Source organism: Thermobia domestica, chromosome 3 (genome assembly GCF_964235325.1).
Source record: "Thermobia domestica chromosome 3, izTheDome1.hap1.1, whole genome shotgun sequence".
In the NCBI taxonomy this organism is placed as follows: Eukaryota; Metazoa; Arthropoda; class Insecta; order Zygentoma; family Lepismatidae; genus Thermobia; species Thermobia domestica.
Window position 1 is genome coordinate 15,158,138 of NC_137456.1, and position 24,704 is coordinate 15,182,841.

Below are 24,704 nucleotides of genomic sequence, written 5' to 3' on the forward strand. Positions count from 1 at the left end.
GGGCTTATAATTCTTGTTGATATCTAATTACTAATTAGATAAATGCCCCACTCATAATAATGTTTGTTCAATTATTATTTACTCAATGAATGAATAAGATAATCAAACATAATAACATAAGAAAACATAGACCCATCTCAATGTCTACTGGACATTCACAATATGCTACAAGAAGCATTACATAATGTGTCTCTCTCAAATCGAACCCGCAAACTGTGTGTGCAAGTTTAATACTTCGAAATAGTGAACATTGTACGTATCTTCATTACAGCCTTTATCTTTACAACGTCCAGTCATCTTTAGAACGAACCTCCATCTTTATTCCTTTCTTGAATGCTTGGGTTACTACAATTATGCCAAGTCGCCCACATTTACTTGCAACAACTGCTAAAACTAGAAACAATTATGACTTAAAGAATTTGAATTACAGTTATTTTACAATTAGAACAGCCAAAAAAAAAAAAAAAAAAGGTAAAGAATGCAGAATATGACAATCAAGGTGCTACGACGATGTGCATGTGTACGACGAAGACTGCAAGTGGATTGATACAAAGATGATGAATGGCCGAAAATGTATGCGCTCTGAGTATGTGCAATGCCTGCATTAGTACATGTTATATTCGCTGTCAAAAACTTCAGCAGTGTTTGTATTACCACGCCAGAAACACATCAAACTGACAAGGAACGGATATGAACGTGTTATCCGAATCAAACCTAATCCATTCGATAAACATAACACAGATATGTTCATGCATAAAAAATTAGGTGCCATGGACAAAGAAGTAAGTCCCTGGGGCCCATTAACCCTTTTAGTATAAAGAAAATCGTAGACTTGCAGTGAAATAGCTATTGCATCAACATTGTTCATTGGAAAGTCATGATTTATAGTTCATTCTCTTCAGCATGAAACAAGTTTTTCAGAGGTGCTATGTATTGGGGCCCATAACGTACTTGAAAAGAGAAAACTGGGAAAATGTCGGGAAAATTTCCTCCAGAAATCCTTCCTATTAACTTTGGCCTCCTCTGGCGTGGCCCCAGGTAAAAGCTCACAATCCAAATGTATCTCGAAAAATACTACAGAGGATAAGAAATTAGTATACCAAGTTTTGTTTTGATAGACGGAATAGGTATGAGGGGAAAGTTATAGCTCTGTACATATAAAACCGAACTTACGACCTGAGCTATAAAGAGAACATAATATGAAAAATATAAACTCAGTACTATTTATCCTGATATCAAAGATTGTACCACATTCTCTGTAGAATGAAGCAAACGTCACAATAGTTATCACGCATATTGTTCCGTGGCATATGGAGAGGGAAATTGGGGATAAGTTGCAAAAATGTTTTCCAAAATAGCTTTATTGTAGAGTTGTGCCGTCCTCTGAAGTGACGGCAGAGGGAGTCCGGACTCTACGGTTAATCCCCTCCATACCTCTCTTTCTTCCATTTTCTGCCTTACGTTGACGTCTACAGGCTGCCTATAATTTGTGATTGATTACCTGATCATGTATTTTTACTATACAATTCCCCTAACGTCTTGCTGCTTCGTTTTCCTCAGCCACTGCCCTCACTTGTAAGAGTATTGTCGAATGTAATGTCACATTGTAGTATATGTTTAACTGCGCTTCTATGCATATTTCATCGTACTCGCGCCATATTTCTTCTCATTATCGACAACGTATTGTGTTGGTAGTGCCCCTAGTCTTCCCCCATAAGTACGGAACGGTTGCGATCGAGGGTTTTTCTCGCCTATGGAGTTTCGTGTTCACTAACACAAATCGATTGACCATAGTCTCGTTTCACATTTCGTGTGACACCAGAAAAGGTTTCCTCGTAAGAGGTCAATAGGCCCGAGGAACTTACTCCGTTGTCCATGGGACCTATGGGTTCTTTATACATGAACATATCTTTGTTATATTTATCGAATGGACTAGGTTTGATTCGGTTGTCCAGATGGCACGTTCATGTCCATTCCTTGTGAGAGAATATCGGAAAGTCAGAGACAATAAGGATCTTCAGAGGATGGTGATCTCCCTGCGTTTACACAATCCTCTTCAAATCTCCTGACGTTCATTGGTAAGGGCTTAGTGGGTGATGACAGTGTGGTCTGTGATAAAGTCCAAGATCAAGGTGAGCGTCGAACAAATCACTTGCGAGTTAACGCTTCAGTGACGTCCATATTAAGCACGAGACAAAGTTATTTCATTTGAAAGTGTAGCTGAAACTATAGGATTTAAAGAAAGAAATGTTACTAGCCCAAATCCAATTTCCATCGTATCCTGTGTGTCGTGCGAAACGAGGAAAAATTGAACTAATACTTGAAGTACGAATTGACCAGAGAACACCAACTACGCTTTTCGATAGTACCGGTATTTTAATGTGGAAAGGCAAAAATCAGTATTTGTCGCTGTTTCCGAAGAAATTGCACCTTTAGAGAACATATGTACTGTGTTATGCAAAAATGAACTAAGCGCCAAACTTTGAAAATCCACGTAAATGCAACGATTGGTTCCTGATACGCATTAGAACGCTTTGCACAATCGAAAAGAGAGGAAAACCAACACCTTTCTATAAAAAAACATAATTTCACTTTTGATTACGGCTACATTTATGTTGGACATCAACCTTTATACGTAATTTTCTTAAAAGTATGAAAGTGGCGCTTAGTTCGTTTTCGCATGACACAGTACATATTATCTTTGGATCACGTAAATACAATCAACGTATCGGTAGGTTTCCTATTGCGTCGTATAATGTGGATACGCTCGGATAACTTTCGTAAGATATGTTTCTGGCTTGTGAAATACTACATTCAGCAACATTACGGACACTGCCATTTTATATGGTTACTCAGGTCCAAGAATAAGACGTGAAGATGCAAAGAGTCAACGGCAGAGACGATAATCGACTATCTCAAACCTCAATTGTATCTCAAGGACTGTTTTTGGCAAATGTCTCCAGCAAGAGATTTATAGACTTTTCTCTTATTATCTTCAATCAGCGCGTGTTAATATGTATTTTAAGTTTCTGCCGGTACATCCTTCTCGAGGTTTTTAACATCAATAATTCCAGCGAGAACACGTGTGTTGTCAATTTTTACGGGAGAGCATAGATATTAATTTGTTAGTCCTCTTGGCAGACGTAGATATCTAAGTTTGGATGATAATACCTTCAAACTAACAATCTACAATATTAAGAACTTCAAGCTGGCTTCAGAGGAATTATTTCTAATATTCTTTTCTTCCATGCCGCAAATCGCAACTGGGTGTGGTATGACTTCTTCGTCGTTTAGTTTTAAGTCCCACGATTATGTTCCAAGGCTAAGGAAGAGAAATTCTCTTTTCACAAAAACGTGTTTGTTTAACAAATTTGAACACACAAATAACACAAATGAATTGCAAATGTTCGAGCTTCCTTTCTTCCCAATTTATATGCTATCGATATCAAAGGTAACCTAGACCTTCCGTACCCTCCATTTTTATTCTCAGAAGGTAAATAGCCAACGATTTTCTTGCTGGAAAATCTAGCCTCTTTATCATATATTCCCTCCCCAATCACTGCCAAAAGGACGCAACTTTTCGCTCTGCTGGAATCAAGGTAGCAAGACAAAGTTGATCAAATCTTTCCAGGTATAATTACTTGTTTTCCCATCTAGTGAGAAAATATCGATAACTTTGACATTTCGATTTGGGAACGTAGACTAGAGATAATAAATACATTGTGCCAAGTATTCTCATCTTTACAACTTAGATATCCTATTTACTTCCAAGTGAACTATGATATAATCACTCTCAATTCCGATCACAATACAACTATTTATTTGATACCACCATACATAAACATCGTACATCATTTGTTAAATTACATCTCAATTGGATAAGATCTATTTTAGCCGTAATTCTCAATACTTATTCAAAACAATCTCATTATTATTTTACGTTCACTCTAAACTTCAAACTTATGTTTCAGATCTCTTTCATACACAGGCAGTTTTATTTTGGCAGAGATTTCTAGCATCTATGGCTAGTTTCAGACGGAAGCATTTCTCGTAGCAAAAATGGTAGCATCGATATCCTACCGTGTAAAGTAGCAAATGCTATAGAGAAATGTACATGCCATGGCATATCGTCTGGCATTTCTTGTCGATAGAACCTGCTCTATTTCGTAGCATTTCTGGTTTGATTGCAGCGCCGTGGTGTGTTAAAATTAAGCGAAAAATTTTGTGCCAAATATACATGTTCTTTGTTTTGTGGGAAATTGAATTGTAGTAAAGGAAAAATGAGTTGGAGTAGGGATACTACCTATTATCATGCTAATTGAAAAAATATGAGGAGCATCCTTATCTGTACAAAGTTAAAAGTTCTTTGTATCATAATAAGCATATGCGACAAAGGGCTGAAATCTCTGTTTTTAGTTTTGGAGTCATAATTGCGCTCTTCTCCAGTGATTTATTTGCTACGTCACGACAAGTTGCTTATCAAAATGCTACTGTGTAAAAAGCACCATATGAAACTATACGGACTATATGAAACTTAATTTTTAAGCATTTTTTTAAAATACCGTAACATTTTTTACCATTTTTATTATGAGATTGAAAAGCCAGACTAAAAATAAAATTCTTAGTTTGCACTATTGAAATTTGTTTGTATGGTCTGTACAGCGAAAGAGCCAATCAATGTTCGGTGGAGAACGATACTTCATTATAAGTGGGTTGGTGCTGCCATCAGTTGGCGCTGTCATGTGTTGTCGACTAACAGATCGACTAGTTAGTTCCGTCGTCGCATGTTAGAGGCGCTACGGTTCGCCTTGTTTTCAGTTTTTCTGTATATTCTAGTCTGTGGTTCTGGGTTTATGAAGGTGGGGCGGCAGAGAGACAGTGTTAACAAACTTGTGAATCCTCGCAACTCATGTTCGTCGCATCGGTGCACTGCTGCTGCCAATTGAAACCAATGTTGCCAAATAGAGATAGTTTCCCGCGGCATAGAATATATATGGTCATTTTTAAGACTGGTGAGAATTTTAAATCAAACACTGGACACTTTTATATTAATTTCGAATGTAAGACGCACCTGAATTTTGGAGACAATTTTTTGAAGAAAAAAGTGCGTGTTATAGTCCGTAAAATACGGTAGTAATACAAAAGCTAAAGGACACCTGTAAAATACACAGAAAGTACATTTAATGCAACAATTTAAGAAAATACAATCTAAGGAGAAAAAATGAAATCTTTGAGTTTTACGTCCCACGGTTATGCCGGTTAGGCTAAAGGAGACGGTGAAGATGAGTAATGAATGAAATGGTGGAATGAAGAAAGTGGGAGAGCCATGAGGAAACCCACGCACACGGTGTTTGCCCACCACAAAGTTCACTTGGCGGGGGCTGGGATCGAACCCGGGATCCCAAGCATTAGAGGTGAACGCTCTACCACTGAGCCACCGCGGCCCCACCATCTAAAGAGAATTAGAGTCCATGTGTTTTAGTAAATACTATACAAACAACACACGAAAAATATGAAATAAAAATAAATTTTAATACGTTATTCTTATTCCAGCATCCAAATACAATCTTTTTTTACACATTAAATTATATATTGCACAAAGTACGTCAAATTACATAAATAGAAAATGTGTGATCTATATACAAACACACTTATTAACAATATTAGCCGAGTCTGTTGAAATACGACATTTTACTTACAAAAAGAAGCACATAGAAAGAACATATCAAGATCACCAGCTCCATCACCTCAATCATTAAGACCATTACCGTAAACGTTAAGCTTAATTTTACATTCAAGTAACTTGCTCTTAGCAAATAAAACCTTGTTCATAGTTTTAGAAAAAAGAAATGTAAAGCTAGTTTACACTGGGACCTTAGAACAATCAACTGTTAATATTATCTTTATTATTATAAATGGCAATCCATTTGACAAAGTAGCCTACAACTGTTTTCTAAATAACACTAATTACTCCCACTATATTGCTTTAAATAAAAACGTGCGTTAAGAGTCTGACTTTCTAAAAAATAATACAAAATTTACCATTTTTCTTTTGCTTGGTTATTCATAAGTGAAAGGAGATAGTGAAATGCAACTTACCATAATCATAGATAATGTTATTCTAACAACAGAAAATATGAACCTGAATTTTCAATTTTGCCAGAATAACAATTCCCCCGAAATCTCAACAACTAGAGGAACAAACTCAACTGCATTTGATTACGTATCATGTTTTGGAATCCTGTGAACTACTTTCTAAATAACATTATTATTTAATTTTAATAACTGTTTGGTTTATTACATACTAAATACAACTATTATTAAAAAAGTAGTTCAAAGGATAACAAGACATGATACGTAATCAAATGCAGTTCAATTCGTTCCTCTACTCGCTGCCTTAACCTAGATTTTAGGGGCGTTATTTTTCTGGCAACACTGTAACTTCTACATAGAACACGCTTACAATTTGTTTCAAGTTTCAGATCTTTATCGTTCGTGATTCAAAAGATATATGCAATCAAACTTTGGGTTGCGCAACTTTACGGACAGACTGTAGTTTATATTAAGAAATTCGAAATGAACGTAAATAGCTACAATTTAACAATTGATTAATGGAACTAGAAGAAACAATGAGAACGAATGGTACAGGATATAACGTATGTTCTACAACTCTGTTCGAACTCCTAAGCTGTAATCATTTACCGTATTGCGTTTTTCTGTAGTACACGTTTTAAAAAGGTCATTTCCTGCTCAATTCTTGTGATCCAAAATGAATTTGATATAAATTAAAAATGGAAGTAAAATTCGTCAAATATTACGATGTAGCAATTCATGGCAAGCTCATAAAATGTTACACAATGAACCAGTGGCGTATTTACGATTTTATTTCGGGAGGGGCTTTGCTAACTTTCGGGGGGAATTTGCCTGAAAATGTGAAAATTCTGCAAGATATTTCATATACTTTACTATAGCAAGTAAGATTTCGGGGGGGGGGGGGGGTTAAGCTTGGAAGCCACCCCCCTAAATATGCCACTGCAATGAACCCATAACAATATAAAAAAATAATAAAGGCTTCGTAGAGAGCTGAAAAAGGAAGTAAACTGATCAGTCAACAACAGTCCGTAATAAATTAATAAATTTCTCATTAGTAAAGAGATCTGACACACAACATACAATAAAAATATTTACAATTTGTTTTTCCAACAATATATCGTTGCACTATTAGCATATTAATAAATTACTTATTTAGAGAAAATTACAAAACGAAACAGAAAAAAAAAGCTTTATTGTGATTCTTAGTCGGCATGATGATCTAATGTGCATCATACTTCATTTGTTGCCAATGAAATTATTACTTTTACACTACTAACATTTAATCGTTCGTGTCTCATAATCTGGAATTACTGATACACAGTATCAACAAATGTCTTTCGCACAATACGAAATATGTAAATATATATAAATGCCATGAAAACCAGACTAAATGTGACTCCATTTTCGTAGGTTTACAGAATGTATCTAACGCAATATTATCCCCCCATTAAGGAAGCTTAATATCCTCCGACGGAAGGAATGAACAAGATGTTAGTTCAAAAATATCGCAGACTAAACACGCATTCGACAGGAAAACAGGACTGCTAACATCAAGAAATGTGTCTGTTAAGAAAAGCTGTCTGTAGGACCTCTGTTAAGAAAAGCTAATATATCTAAGCTGGAAGCATTTGAAATGTGGTGTTGGCGCAGAATGCTGCGCATATCATGGACCGAAAGAAAAAGGAATGAAGACGTACTACAGAAAGCTAATGAAGAATGACAGATCATGAAGATAAAAGAAAAAAGAAGAAAAAGGATGCTTGGCAAATCTTATTAGGCACTCCAACTGGATTACTGTGCTGATAGAGGGAAAGGAAGAAGGAAAACCAGGAAGAGGAAAACCAAGGAAGAATATCTAGATGCAGTTACGAAGAAGAGACCTTATCAAAGTATAGAATAGCTCTCCCAAGAAATAGAAAAGTTCTAAAATTTCTCACCAACCTATGGTTGAGGAGAGAAAGAATAATAATGTTGTTTTAACAAGACTGTAAAAACATTATTGAAAGCTAGAGAAGGCATGGCAACGTAAGGTTCAATAACACTCAAATGACAGACACCAAGTGGGGTTTTCATTATTTCGTACATAATCCAAGAAAACAAAAATCCCATTCTTGGAGTTACGTTCATTTGCTTCTCATACGAGGAGTATAGTCTGCACAAGCAAAAATAATTGTACATCATTCATTTTCATAAAAATATTCTCTGGGATTATACACTTAAACACATTACAACACTTGTATATTTATAACTTTAAAAAAGTAATAGATCGTAGCTTCTTTCAATCACAAACTCACAAGTAGTATAGTGTTATCGGTAGGAAAAGACGAATAATGTTAGATACAAATCTGTTAGTTAACAGTGGGAATTACCATATACACAGTATATAAATAACAATTCCTTACAACTACATAAAAAGTATCCATTATTATTGGGAACGAATGGCATATATTACTGCGTCGTACCTTAGTTAGTTTTTTTCGATTTTCTCAAAGCCTACGCATCAGAATTCATTCCATGTATCTCATTTTGTTTAGGTTGATGCGATCTATCGATTTATATATATATATATATATATATATATATATATATATATATATATATATATATATATATATATATATATATATATATATATATATATATATATATAGTGTTTCAAAACAACATTGACAACGTTTTGGAGGTAATTCCTGACACCAAGATAAGGCAAAAAGTATAGACCCGCCTGGGCGTACAAATGTTTCCTTTCGGATTTATAGGCTGCCGAAAACATGAAAAAATAAATTTAAAGGTCCATAGCTCCAAAGCTATGGGACCTACCGTAGTCTGGTCAAGTCTTCACTTAAGAACTAGTATGTGCCCTATCCAAATATCCATGTTCCGAAACCCTGCGGTGAGTACTTCAAATTATATGCCCGTAGCCAAACTTCCTCCATGAAAATATTGTTGCGTGGGCACTATAGGATTGTGAAACTTGGACATTTGGACACGGCACATACTAGTTCCTAAGCGAAGTCTTGACCCGTATGATAGTAAAACGGTAGGTCTCATAGTTTTGGAGCTATGAAACTTTATTATTTATTTATTTATTTATTTTTTCATGTTTTGGGCAGCCTATTACTTCGAAAGGAAGCATTTGTGCAACCTGTATATTTTATCCTTTGACAATATTATAGGTTAAAAAAAATCGTAATAATAATTTCGGGTTATGTAAAGTCCATCATCGTGCTAGCGTCGTAATGAAGAGCTGAATGAGGGGAGGGGAGTTTTTACTTTAGTAAGCGTCACGGTTCTTGTACAGGATCAATATTTACGTTTACAAACAAATTCATTTGGCCTCCATTTTCTCGTAAACAACACATGAACTTTCTTACACTCACGTTTATCATTCTGTTCACCTGAATCAAATTCTATCGATTTTTTTTTTTTTTTTCCGAACGTTAATAATATTGAACTTACGAAACCATCCATAACTTCAACTTGCAAGGTAGGATATCCTGGTTAATGATTATAGTATGAAGTTTTGAGAATTATTTACAATGAAACGTTTAATAATTTTGATTTAAATGCTTCTTCACCTGAGAAGTGAGAAAAATGTAATTTTAAACATTTTTGAAATTTCATTATAACTATAATCAATCATCGTTTTGACGCCATGTTTATATAATTATTTTTATCCCAACGGTTGCTTCACAGGTCTTACCATCACCGTAACTAATTGAAGAGACTCTTAACATATAACAAAGACTCTTAGTATATAAGCGTTAACAGGAAGTTTTATTTACTTATATTAATTAAGTAGTTTCAATTTAAATCAACAAGTTATGCTTCAAAAAGCACAACTGTCCTAATGTCCGATCTCAGTGAGCAACTTCTAACACAGCTGAAGCTTATAGATTGCAACAGTGCACTTCTTCGGCTGGAAAAAATAAAGTTTATGGAAACACCCGTTCCATTATATCGAATACCTTGAGTTCAACGAGGAAAATATTGGTGTACAATTTGAAGTTCCTAGACCCAACCATTTCGGAGATATGCTGATCAGATCAACAGTAATAAATTGGCTCCATCACAGTAGAATGGACACTTCGAAGATGAATTATCTGAAATTGTGGGTAGCTGATTATCAAAATAAAATGATAAAGATCTCACCGCAACGCAAGTGCTAAGCATGTTCAAACATTCATTTCCAACCGTTTCGCCGTTTTGTCGTAAAAGAAAGGCGACAAACACCGCTTTCATTCTATATTTACATATAGAGAGGGACGTCCACCAGCTCCTTTGTAGACTTTTAAACAATTCTTATGCGTTAACTTTTGTTCCTTACAGTTGTCGTTGCAAATGAACGCTCAACAGAAAACTAAAGTAACTTTAAAAAGAAATGATAGTGTGTCATAGAATAAGTGTACACTACGCAGATGAAGTCTTTTCGCTCTAGTAAGTTCCAAGAAATAACTGAATGGTGTATCGACAGCAATTTAAAATTGAAAACTAAATACATAAAGTAGTACATTTGCCGTTTGCGAAAAAAAAAAATCATTCATTTTAGCAAACTTTTACAAGTAATAGATGCGTCATTACTACAACATAAACAACAATGAATGCGATCTGATTGTTAAGAGCGCTATTTTTTTTATACAGGGTGTCTCAAAAGTTCCCTGACAAGGGTAACTTATTATGAGAGTTACAACAAAATGTAACAGGAAACACCGTCTTCAAATATGATGTTTTCAATCTAAAATGAAGGAATTTTTTTAAATCGGACAAGCCATTTGGACTGTACTCTTTATTCGCCCAATGTTAAATGAAAATGCAATTTTATCATTTACCTGGATCCACAACATAAAGTGAATGGGGACATGTTTGAAGTAGGGGCTGGCCATCGACAAGTTAGTGTAAAAGACAGTAACTTCATTCACTTATGTTGTGGGTCCAGGTAAATGGCAACGTTGCATTTTCATTTAACATTGGGCGAATACAGAGTGTACAGCCCAAATGGCTCGTCCGATTTAAAAAATTCCTTCACTATAGATTGAAAACATCATATTTGGAGACGGTGTTTCCTCTTACATTTTGTTGTAATTCTGATAATAACAGAGTTACCCTTTCACGGGACTAGTGAGACACCCTGTATATACATTACATAAAATGAACGATCTTTTCAGTAGGATAAAATTTGCAAATTATTACTAACAATGAATGAAAAATTTTTAGCTTTTTTTTTTCTTCTTCCAAAAAAGTTCTGCATGGGAATTTAACTCCAAGTACGTCATTCTGTTCAGACAGTTAATGGTAATTTGGGACCATTATCTTCTAAACCATACTATCTACTTTACCGTGTTATTGTCACAGACCTTGATGCAGGGCGCAAAATTTCAGTCAGACGCACTCGCTAATCCAAAAAATGATGGTAGCTAGTACTTCTCACGTACAAATTATGAGAGGTCCTCCCTCCCACTTCTCCACGGCCTTTGGTTTGGCAGAGAAAGAGATTACATCAGGGCATAACATTTCAAAACCAGACAATCAGATTCAGGATAATCAATTTTGAATTGTGCAATTCATATACATGTTGAAAAAATATCTTACCTTAAGACTTCGTTTGTGTAACGCTCTCTCTCTGCACTGAAGTACCAGTTGTCGATTGCAGTTTTTGGATCAAAGTTCTAAAGGAATTCCAACGTTGAGAAGACTTCACATTCCGTGCTTTCTCTCACTCAGCGACACTTATTTTTGTGCGAAACAGAAACTTTGCAGTTCGTGAGATAATACCGCGAAGAAATGCTGATAAGTTCTTGTTCACGAGATAATTATCTAAGAGACTTGTAATAATACCAATCCAGAACCATTTTTAACTCAACACAAACGAATCACCAGTGTAACAACATTTTTCTTTTCTAAATTTTCTGATAATAGCTCCTTATTCTTACCTATTTCCTCTGAGAAAATTTCTATACTCTATCGTTCCTAACGAGGTTTACCAATTTTACAAACAAGTCTAACAATTTCAACATGGATCTATTTCAGAAGGATGAAAAACGTTGGTGTTCTTGAATACCACTTACACAAGCAACGACACTTTTGCGATCTGTTGTTTAGTAGTGTTCTAGTAAGTAATACTAGAAGATGAAACGATAGGTTATGTCCGAGATGTTGCCATTCAATCTTTTTCTTTTTTTTTTCTTTCTTTTGATCTCCTGCATCCTTGACGTCACAGCTGACAATTTACAAAGTACAGTAGAATACCGATTATCCGAGGTTCCGTGTTATCCGAGCTTAATCCAAACAAACAAACAAAAATTTAAAAACTAATCTAGTTGCAACAGTAATCAGTCCGGAGGCTTTTGTTTCAGCAAGAAAGCAAAATGAATCAAAGTAAAGACAACGGTTGCCACAAGTTAATCGTTGTACGTCTTAAGTTTCAGTTTGAGAAGGCAGTGTTCTACGTCGAACAGCAAGACGACAAGGCACCATCTGACAATATGATGTTACTATGTTTGTGCAATATAGCGGCAAAAAATGAGACAGCTTAATGAAATGAAATGAAAACTAAGTTTTATATCCCACGATTATGCCGGCTAGGATAAAGGAGACGATGATGAAAAATGAAGAAAGTGGGGGAAACGGGAGAACTCCGAGAAAAACCACGGGCCTTACGGTGTTTGTTCACCACAAAGTTCACTTGGCGCGAGCTGAGATCGAACCAAGGGCCCCAGGCGCTAGAAGTGAACGCTCTACCACTGAGCCATCGCGGCCCCGAGACAGCTTAATGAAGCAAAAGACTTTGAAATACTTTTTTTTTTTTAATGTGTATACTCAACAGTACCTTATTTATATTTTGTTTTACTTATGTACGTATCAATATCAAACTGCATTTTTATTTAGTGTTTTATGGCTAATTCCTTATGTATGTATGTGTACTTTATACTGTACTGTATGCCCAATAAAAAGAATATATACAGTAATAATAAATAATCTAATAAAGAGAAATAATCAATAAACAATAATCAAAAATAATGTACAAAATTTTCTATGTATCCATCCGTGTGAACATAATTTTTGTTTATCCGGTCCACATTAGCTCGGATAATCGAGACTCTACTGTAACTAACACCACCACTGGATTCAATCACTTTCTTCCATAGTTAAGTATTTCCCTAATACTTAATCTCAAATGTGAGAACCATTGAACAAAATGAAAACTCATCTTCTTACAGCTTTTCAAATCATATGTCGTAGTGTATGAATTGATAAACGTATGTATAAAAAAAAAAAAAAGTATTGAAGCACACTTGTAAAAATATTTCTGTAGCTTGTCCTTTAAACTCTCTCTCTCTCTACCATGAGCCATCCATAGCCACATCCAAAACAACTGTTAATTAATATTAGAAACCTTATTCATATATGCAACTATGTTGTAAGAAAATTAATGTACTCTCATGTACACACGAAGACGTACATATTCTCAAAAGGATTCCCATGTTTTAAGTTTTCTACGTTAAGTAGCATAACAAAAGTAGGACTTACACAAAAACTTTAACCCTTTTAAGTTATAGTGCTTATTTGTAGGTGCTAAAGTAGTGTCTTTAACAATTTCCGGATACCGGCTTTTTGGGCTATTTTTTAGACTTTCAGTCAAGCAGCTACTGCATCGTCACTATTTATCCTAGGATCATGGTTCATACCTCATTCTCTTCAGAACAGAGCTGGCTTTCAAATGGTACCACTTGCATGCTCATACCATATATCAGAAGCGGGAAAAAATGTCAAAGTGAAAATTTCGGAGGGAAATTTTTTCTCGAACTTTGCCCCCCCTGGACCCCCCCCTGTGTGAACGTAGCCATCAAAAAAAAAATCTGATAAATAGTACTTGGTATACTGAATGTGTGTGCCAAATTTCAAGTTTCTATCTTGAATAGTAAGGGCGGGATAAATTTTATCAAGAATTCCCACAATGCCTCAAATTACCACAAAACAATATGATCTCAGGGAAAAAACTTCTGAGACATCCCTAATTACCCTAGGGTCATGTATCGCCCATATTCTCTTCTGAATAGAACTGCCTTTCAGGCGGTACCATTCACATGTCTCCATCATGTATCTAAGGCGGGAAATTCCCGAAAAAAGAATTTTTTGGGTCTAAATTTCCCTTTTTTAAACTTTTAGCCCCTCTGGACCCCCCTGTTTTAACGCAGAAATCTGAAAAAAATCTGTTAAATACTACTCGGTGGACTGAATGTTTATGCACAATTTCAATCTTCTAGGTGCAAAAATAAGCCTGCCAAAAAAGTCAGAAAATACCCCATGTTACCCTATACAGAAGTATATTTTGAAAAAAATCACTGAGACGTCCCTAATTACCCTAGAATAATAATTCGACCGTCAATCTCTTCAGAATGGAAGTGCCTTTCAGACGGTATGACTCACGTGTCTCCATCATGTATGTTTGGCGGGAAAATCGTGAAAAACGGGATTTTTTTGTCTAAAAATCCCTTTTTTCAATTTTTCCCCCCTCTGGACCCCCCTGTTTTAATGCAGAGATCTGAAAAAAATCTGATAAATACTACTAGGTGGGCTGAATGTTTGTGCACAATTTCAATCTTCTAGGTGCAAAAGTAAGCCCGACAAAAAAATATACCGACCATGTCCCACTTTCTTTATATAGAAGTATATTTTTCAAAAAATCCCTGAGACGTCCCTAATTACTCTAGGATAATGATTCGACCGTCATTCTCTTCAGAATGGAACTGCCTTTCAGACGGTATGACTCACGTGTCCCCATCATGTATGTGAGGCGGGAAAATCCTGAAAAACGGGATTTTGGGGTTAAAATATCCCTTTTTTCAACCCTTTGCCCCCCTGTTTCAACTCACAAATATGAAAAAAAAAATCTGGTAAATACTACTCGGTGGACTGAATGTTTGTGCAAAATTTCAATCTTCTACGTGGAAAAATAAGCCCGCCAAAAAATATTGAATATAGGCTTGGTAAATGGAAAAATAAATTTTTGACTTATGACGTCATCACCTCCTATGTCTGGACGCAGGAAGGCCTGAAACCATACGTAATGTCTTCTACAATGCCTCTGGACTTGAAAAAAAAAAAAAAAAAAACGGACGAAAAAGCTCAAATAGAAGAGAAATAACGCAATGTACCATGAAAAACGCGTAGGGTACAAAATTGTACCATAGGATCCCCAAAGGGTTAATTATTCGATTAAAAAAAAATCCAATAGCGTTTTACTTCCTTTTTTTTTTTTCAAGCATAAAGGAATTGTAGAACACATTACGTACGGTTTTTGCTCTTCTGCGTCGAGACATTACTTTACTGACGGGTTGACGACATCATAACTTTAAAAGTATTTTTTGGTTAGGCCTATTTTTATTATATTTTGGTAGGCTTACTTTTGCACCTCGAAGATTGAAATTTTACAGACATTCAGTGCACCGATTAGTATTTTTCAGATCTCTGCGTTAACACAGGGGGTCCAGAGGCGGTAAAAAGGTTTAAAAAAAGGAATTTTTAAAACCAAAAATCCCTTTTTTCGCGATTTTCCCACCCCAGATACATGATGATGTGAATGGTACCGTGTTTTTCTATTCTGAAGAGAATGACGTACGAACCATGATCCTAGGATAAATAGAAATGATGCTGTAGCCGCTTGACTGAAAGTCTATAATTTACCTTTAAAAAAAAGCTATAATTTAAAAGGGTTAAACAGACAAAAGAATGCTTTGTTACGATTGTACAACTTCCAATTGGGCTAAGAGAGCAGGATTTGACCGATCACTTCTTTAACCAAGACTGAACTAATTGAATAATAGAACATACTTGCTTTCCTTCTTGACTACGTATTTTGGAATTCAAAATAAGATTGCACCTGTTTATACAGTTCCACATCAAATCTACCTTGACGCATCTTACCGATTGTGTAACCCGTGTCGTGCCGTGGAAAATCAGAGCCCAGGGCGAGAGTATACGACGGCGCCCTTAGTGATTTGGGTATAAATAGACGGGTGGGGCGGTTTTAGCAAGTGTCTAGAGACGCAAAAAGTATAAATCTGACCCTGGAAAATTAAATATTAGATTCGAAATTCCTCCTGTTGTTCTAAAATATTCCAAATAATTTTTCCTCTCTCTTTTTCCCTCCCGAATTCTGCATCCCCCTTATTTTGGCGGCCGGGGCCATTGCCTCGCCCGCCTTCCCCACGGCACGGCACTGTGTGTAACAATATATTTCTTTGGTATAGGCACCGAAACATCACAAAGTGAAAACATACGTCACTTGCAATCATCATTCATTCATTCGCTCACAAAATATGAACCTGGATATCTATACAATATGATTCATTATATGCATATGAAGATCCCTTTCGTCTGAAAATCCCTCACCACAAATAGAACAAACATGGTTTCTTTCCGCACTCGAGATTTCGGCTTCAAGTCCCGAATCAGCAGAAGGATGATTTCTAAATCTTACTCCATTATTCACTTCATCTGGACTATCCAAAGTGTCTTCTGCGCCAAGACTTGCATATACACCATCACGTGACCGCTTCTTAGCTTTCATACCATGCATGGCCGTTCTTGAGGGCCCGTTTTTGTTTTTCATATGTGTTGGCACATGTTTATCGAGGTAGATTTTTCTTACAAACGATCTGTTGCACAAAGGGCAGACATAAGCTCTCTCGGTTGAATGTTTTGCCAAATGATTGGAAAGTGTTGCCCGCTGAGCAAACGTTTCATTACAGACATGACATACGAAAGGCTTCTCGCCGGTGTGGGTACGAAGATGGTTCTTTAGATGATCGGATCGAAAGAAACCCTTCCGACAGATAGAGCACTTGAAACATTTCTCACCACTATGGTTCTGTACATGTCTCCGGTACGAAGCGTGGCACACAAATTCCTTGTTACATTCATCACACATATAGATACCACCTGGCGTCTTGGGAGCAATTCTTAACAACTTATTAGCTTTCCGACGTCGTCTTCGTTCACTTTTGACTTTTATTCCACCAACCCCGGGAATCCTTACATGCAGTGGCGTTGACATATTACTACTGTTGCCAGACAAATCCTCTGTCTCGCTCTCTTCTGCCTGCTCCAAGAGTTTACTAAAATTTTCGTTTGCTGCCGTCTTCCTCAAGCTTCTTCTTGGAAGCCTACAAATGAACATAATAATTGAGAATGTAAGTTTCTATAACAAAGTTCAAGTTTTCACTTACCAAACTACGTTTCATTTCTATTATAAATACATAAAGACTCCGTCAAAAGAAAATGTACACACACTTTAAAAGACTATATTTGTGGACTTCTATCGAAGCTGCAGTGCGTAGTATGGTTTCCTCTCAACAGATGGCGTTCTTTACATGAGTGCAAAACGAACGTGACATAATACAGCAACTCAAAGTGCGTTTAAAGGGTAAGCACATTTGCAAAGATACTGGAATAGGACGAACAAGTGAATCTGATTTAAACCCGTGAAGTATTACTTATGAGGGACGCTAAAGAATGCCGCAGAATCACAGAAGAAATCAAAACGTTCTGTACAGCAGCTATCATGGTTACTTCGTAGTCATAGATGCTGAGCGTAACTAGCATTCAACTTAAGATGTATTAATACATTTAGTATTAACATACAATACAAACTTTTCATTTATTAAAATGTGTACACTTTTTTTTTTTTTTTTAACGAGCTCTGTATGTCGAACTGAAGTAAGAAAATAACTTATTGAAATTAATGTCATGCATAATTACACTACGTTAGTTTCAATACATAAAGCATCAAGTATTTAAAAGCTACTAAGCATGTCTGCATCCAATAGGAGAAGCAATATCTTTTCTTTACGAGGTGTGTTAAAAAAGTAACGAATCTTTGATTGGCAAAAATACATTTATTGATTTGAAAATCCGAAACACTAATCCCTCTCAAAGTAGCTACCAGCACTCCCGCCATTGTTGGGAACATTTCTGGAATGGTGAGCAATCATATCGTCGTTTGCCGCATGATGGTCTTCTCTGGACTCAAATTGTGTCCCTTTTACTAGTATTTTCAGTTTGGGAAATAAACAAAAGTCACACGAAGCCATGTTGGGTGAGTAGGGAGCCTTATGACACACAGGAATGTTATGTTTGGGGATGAAAGCCTGAATCAAATTTCACAAACACTCTCATCATGCCCAAATTCTCGTTCGATCTGACTGAATCATTTCCGCTTAGGTATTGTCAAGTTTTTGGCAAAATTTGATGCAATATTGCTGCTCAAGTTTTTCTGTCATTTTACAAAAACTGAAATCCAACGACCACTTACTACACGTCTTCATTCGCTGGCCGACTGCCAACGAAAGACTGACACGCTTTTTGCGGGCGGGAAAAAATCACGATTGCGCATGAGTGTCCGCTCTACATCTACACTGAAGAAAGTTTTCCACGTTTCATTGGTTTATGCGGGGAAAAAATAAGGTTCAATACTTTTTGAATATATCTCGTATATATATATATATATATATATCGTATATATATTACTTCAAAGAAGTTTCTTTTAATATTCGCATTCAGACTACACGTAAAAAAAAAAAAAACTTTCAGTATGAAAATAATAAAATTAATTTAGTTGCTACATGAAGAAAAAATAATTTCTTTTATGAAGCTAAAGAGAACAAACAGCCAAGTTGAATTTAAAAAAGAAAAAAATACACCGCCGAACGCAAACACAAGAACAGAATATTAAAATGTTAATATTTACAAACACGTCGATACACACCTAACATTTTCACATCCTAGCGAGTAGAACTTTCAAGTTACAGATATAGGCTCATAATTTACCGAATACTTACAAGATCACCTTAAGAGCAATATTAATTAAACTTTTTGAAATATAAACAATATTATAGGAGGTACTTATATGAGTGTTTTAAATTTCTTTGAAAATACTTTACAGGGTGACAAGAAATAACCCGGACAAATGTTTGTTACCATACATTTAGCAAAATAAGACGCAATACCAAGATGATGGGTATTTAGGAACAGCATGTTCAACCGGTTTTGAAGTGGCCAGAGAGGTCCAAACGTGCTTTCAAATGTTCGGCGATTGGCCGCAGGTCCTAGGGTGATAATCGGTTTCACTCACGACGCAGGGATTGCTTCAGCCACTCCAATCTTTTGTGGCGTGTATGTAGTGCATGCCCTGGCCACCAAAATCGATCATACATTGTAGTCCATGGGATTGAGATCCGGCGAGTACGGCGGCCATTCCGAAGACCAAATGAAATCTGGAAAATGGGTTCTGCACCAGTCTTTTGTCCGTTTCGCCCTGTGGGGCGGAGCAAAGTCCTGTTGGAAAGTCCATTCCGTATCACCGAAGTGCCGCTTGGCACATGGAAGTACCACCGTCTCGAGAATGTCGCGTCGGCACACCTCATGGTTGATCTTGACCCTTGACTCACGAACACCATAGGAGTCTTGTCGCTTGCGCAAATTGCACCCCGAACCATGACCGACTGCGGATTTTGGCGGTGTTTGACGATGCCTGAGGTGCCGGGAGCCTCTGCAGACCAGGGGCCCGTTCCACCATTTAACTTTGCAACTTTTCACTTTTCACTTTGCACTTTGCAAAGATTGCAAAGTGCAAAGTTTTCGCGTTCCACCATTTTTCTGTGAATACTTTGCAGTTTGATGAACCGGAAGTCCAAAATTGCAAAGTCTTTGCAAAGTGGGGACAATTGAATGCTGGAAAGCGAGAGCACTCTTTTAGTTGTTGTTGTTGTTAGAAAGCTGTTGTACTGTTAATTGTATTTGTTAAATTATCAGTTTCAAACAAAAATAATGGGGAAAAAAGAACTTCTCGAGAAAAAACTAGCATTGTTACATCTTGTAAGAGAAAAAAGAAGTGTTCTTTTCGGGTCATTTAAAGACAATAAATTGACCAAGCAAATGAAACAGGAAGCCTGGAAAGAGATTTTGGAGAAGGCCAAATCTCTTCAACTTGCAGGGGAGAATAGAGATTGGACATACGCCAGGGACAATTTGTTTGGACTGTGGAAAAGTCGTGCTCTGGTGAGTATCTATAGTTTTAATACAGATAAATTAATTTTATAAAGGTACCCGTAACTGGTCCACCACATTGGACTTTAGAGTAAAGTTTGGTTAGCGTACATTATAACTATTGCTCCAAAGTTACATACAATGTGTCGAATATTAGTTCTATTTGATGCCATTGGACACAGCATACCGCAGAACAGGAACACTGTTGTTTTTAAACTCTGAGAAAGAAAATAAACTTGTAATCCTTTTAATCGTACATTTTTCTAATGCCACAAAATAGTTCTGGCCCTTGTACTTTAAAAAGGGGCTCAAGGACTACGTGATTTACAGTAACGTGACTCTCTGCAATTTTCATGGATCCTAACTCAACCCCTATTCATTTCAGCACAAAATTCTAACAAGCGTGGGTTCTATGGAGATATCTGTGTTTTCTAGATAAATTTCATGAAAAACGATGACCCAAATCTTTTTGACTTTGTCTTTGTGTTTCAGAACAATTTTATTTGGGGCTAGATGTAAAGTGGGCCAGTTATCTGTACCTTTATATTATTGGTGTTCTATTTTCATGGCAAGTCTTTACTTTGAGCAGAACTTTTCAATATAGTTTAGGTCGGATGGAACTTGGGTTCTTTGCTTTAGTAATAATGAATTAGGGTGTGCGTCTGAAGAAGTCAGAAGTTAGTCTGGCGAAATTGTCCCACTATTCTATAGTTTTAGTTCTGATTAAATTGCGTTGTCCAGATATATTTATTTATTTTAAGTAAACATTTTCTCACGATGACGAGATTGAAGTATTCTATTTCTATGCCTAATTAGAGTAGAAGCACTAATTTTATCCTGAAGCTAACTAATTTCTAAAATTATCTTGAAGCTAACTAAGTTGTAATATTATGATTACAACCTGCTATTATTTACGTTGCTAAAGGCATTTATTCCCATGTTGGTGGGTTGCCTTGTTTTGCACGAAAAATATATACTTAAAAAGTTAAAAAAATGAAAATCTTAGATTAAATAATGTAAAACGTTAGATAATGTAAAGCGTTTACTTTAGGTAAAGTTAGATTAAGATAGTTTAAGGTTAGATTCAGTTAGATTTTCGTATCAACCTTTTCGCCCACCAACTTCGGAACTTGGCCCTTTCTAAATAATTCATTGTCAGGTGTAAGTGTTAGATCCAAGTTTCAAACAATGTGTATTCCTGTATATTTTAAGTAGCTATACTCAATCTTGCCATTCTACCGATCAAATTTAATCTCTAATAGACATTTGTAACTGCTAGCCTATCCTGTATGTAGGAGCGAGACTTCTGCATTAGTTATACTATGTATAGAACTGAAACTACATTTTTTTGTGAGATAGTTCAAAGTTTTATTCTAGAACAACAAAGATGTTTATTTCCCGTAGACCTTACTCAATTTCACGCTCACAAATTGAGTTCAAAACTGGATCAAGCTGAAGCTGCTTGATATTAATATTCGTTATCTCGAAAACCAACATTTTTAATGGCATTAATATGAAAGGGGGTCATTTGACGTATAGATACTGATATAATTTAGTTTCCTAAATCAATTGATGAGGCTTTTCTCTTTCATACAGAAACCCTGTTAAGTCAAAATTTACTTATCTCCTTTTTTAAAAAGTAGAACATTAATTAACAGGGCGGGCATGATTATCGTATCCTTTAAAAGATGGCGCCACCTATGCAGTGCATGTTTGAATATATTTGTAATTAACTATTTATAACTATTTGTAAAATAAAAAAAATACCGACCTAATAATCTATATGATACTTGTCAAATTTCAGCTGTAGGAGGCTAAGTGAGTTGAGACAAAACTACAAAAAAGGCTATTACCACGGCATTCAATACTCTCGGATTTAAAAAAAAAAAAAAAAAAAAAAAAAAAAAAAAAAAAAAAAAAAAAGGAATGTAGAATATTGTTGTCTAGTGCACATAAAGAGATGTTTTTATAGAACTGTTAATCAAATTTCAAATATAAAAAAAATATATTAAAATCGAGATTTATAAATGCCTAAGGTTGTGAAACGAATGGTTAACCCTTTGGTTGGATGTATTAGTATTCCTTTTTCTTAAATTAGTATTCATTTTTATTTCCTCTTTATAAGTTCTTCTGTGGACACTAGTAAGTCTTTCTCACAAATTCATCAACATTTTGTATTAAATTGTTTTGCAGTGTATTGACATACTAGATATCTATATTTCATAACTTCTTTTCCAGGCAAAACGGGACAACGCAAGGACAACTGGCCAGCAAGGGGGAGGAGGTGCCAAATTAGATCCTGTGGATGAATATATCTTCCACATCTTGGAGAAAGACAATGAACTAATCGATGGTCTGGGGGTACCCGAATCGTATGCGGAACTTCAGTCAACTGAACCTCAAAGTCTGCTGGAAATTGAGGCAACGGCTAACGCCGACACTGGGGAAAGCGTTCAGAGCGAATCCCTTGTCTCTGAAGCGGAACCCAGCGTTTCGCGTTCGGCTACTCGCAAGAACGTGTTAAAAAGGAAGAGAAGTTTTGTTAGAACAACAGAAAGTTCTGCGTCGGAAAAGGAACGTTTAAATTGTGAACTTCTCAGACTGGAAATTTATAACCAAAAATTAAAAGCCTTAAGACAGGAGAAGGAATTGGGTATACCACCCTCTGAATTTACGAAAGATCTTGCTGATCAAAGTAGTTATTGTTCTATAGAACTTAACATACCGGAAATTTCAACTGGAATGTAGTTAAGGATACTATTAAAAACAACTTTCAGAATTTGTTATTGTTGTTATTTTGATGATGATGAGTAATAGTTAGGTTGTACGAGCTTGGCATAGCCATAATAGATTTTTGTAGCAGACTCAAACAGTGCATACCATTTCCAAATGTTACCAGTAGGATTAGGCAAACATTGGTCTTTCGGCTAATGGTCATGCTGCATTCCCACAATCGAGGGTGTAATATAATTGAACCGGATTTTGTAGAAAGGGCGATCCGCAGAAACAGGACCTTTAGGGAAGCAACAATACCTTTTTTGTACTTATAATTACACAACTGGTAATAATATTGTAATAGACATACTAAAGAATGCAAATCAATTAGAAATTATCAGTTTTGTGTAACTATAGGCACAGAAGGATTTTTTTTTTTTGGTAGCTTTCCGTAAGTTTCTGTTTCTATGGATCGGTCTTGTTTTTCTTTTTTTAAAAAAAAGATACATTTACGTACACTTGGACATGTATATATTTTCAAGTTTTCGCTACTGGAGCTTCTTCAGGACGTAGAATAAAAAGTTCAAATAGAAGAGATTACGCAGAAGATATGTCCAGCTGGCACGTCAATAAGGTGCTGAAAAAACAGTTACAAAATACATAAATTCCAGTTTAGGTGCAGCTTGGGTAAAAATAATGGAAATTCAGATTTATTTAAATGAAAATTGGCTGTTCAAAGGTTAGAATAATACCACTGATATGTGGGTAAGATTCTCCAAGGTACACAGGAGATGAAATACCGTTGTTATTTATAAGCATATCTTTATACTTGGATCTTAATATCCATTAAAATTTAATAGTTAATTTTGGCCACTTCGCCTTACCGATCACAGTCATGAATTGTTACACCCCTTCAATTTTGGCCACCATATTTTGCGTTTTTACCAGTAAAAGTGCGATACAAAAACCAGAAAAAATCTTCGTAGTTTTTCAGATAAAAGCTCTCTGAAGGCTGAAAAAGTTTTAAAAAGCATAGAAAACTCTCACAACCTTGGTCAGAATTCACGGACCTCTTAATACACGCCAGACGCTCTACCAATTGAGCTGTCGAGAGCATGAGCATTTCTATGCTGATGTAGTGATTTTTCTTTTAGGATCAATCAAGTAATTAATCAACAATATCAAGTGTTTCTAGCTGCAAATTCATGCAGTTAAAAAGGTTATCTTGAATTTTCAATACAAAAGAGTTGGTTAGATTGAGTCAAGAGGAATCACCAAATAAGCATAGAAATACGTACGGTCTAGCTAACCGAGTTGCTAGAGCGCTTGACACGTAATTAGCAGATCCGTGGTTCGAATCGCGGACGAAGCTATGGAACATTTTGTATGCTTTTCTTCAAGTATTTAATAACTGATTTCCACAGCATTTCATTTATCGGCCCCCTCTTTTTGTAAACTAAAACTTTTTTTGAATATGGTTTCTGACTTTTTTATACCAAATCCATTGCTTCTGGATTTGGTGTCAAAGCTCGTAGGTAGATAGGTAAGTTGATATAGGTCACGGTAGAATTTAATCGTGCTTGCTCGTAAATGCAAGTCATACTGCAGGCTAATTCGGTCAAAGAAGGTACCATGCCTGTAAAAAAAATGACTTGTCATCTCTACGGGTCACTATTTTGAAAATATGTTTTTTTTTTTTTATGGTACCACTCAAGTTGCCAGAAGTAGAAGAAACTTTGCACAATTGCTCCTTATTGGTTCAAGACAAAAAGACTTTGTGAAGGATAATATCGCATTCAGGTACACTGTTACGGGCAAAATACATCAAAGATGTATCCAATCTCCCTCCC

The 24,704-nt window shown here is 35.9% G+C and overlaps 2 protein-coding genes across 2 annotated transcripts in view; one reads left to right on the forward strand and one right to left on the reverse strand.

Moving 5' to 3' along the window:
• Positions 1-16,374: 16,374 nt before the first annotated feature.
• The window catches only part of LOC145680186 (uncharacterized), a 52,379-nt gene continuing 44,049 nt past the window's right edge, over positions 16,375-24,704 (reverse strand). Inside the window, exon 4 of the mRNA XM_081750428.1 lies at positions 16,375-17,258. Within this exon, the coding sequence (XP_081606554.1) occupies positions 16,427-17,258 (832 nt within the window). The 3' untranslated portion in view covers positions 16,375-16,426. The remainder of the gene's footprint in view (positions 17,259-24,704) is intronic.
• LOC145681313 (uncharacterized) lies at positions 19,509-22,887 on the forward strand. Its single transcript, XM_081752975.1, has 2 exons — positions 19,509-20,151; positions 22,378-22,887. The coding sequence occupies exons 1-2, from the start codon at positions 19,921-19,923 to the stop codon at positions 22,885-22,887; spliced, it is 741 nt and encodes a 246-aa protein (XP_081609101.1). The 5' UTR covers positions 19,509-19,920.

Coding starts and splice junctions, on each gene's coding strand:
- LOC145681313 (XM_081752975.1), top strand. CDS start 19,921: ATGGGGAAAAAAGAACTTCTCGAGAAAAAACTAGCATTGTTACATCTT. Junction 20,152..22,377: donor TGTGGAAAAGTCGTGCTCTG/GTGAGTATCTAT, acceptor CTTCTTTTCCAG/GCAAAACGGGACAACGCAAG.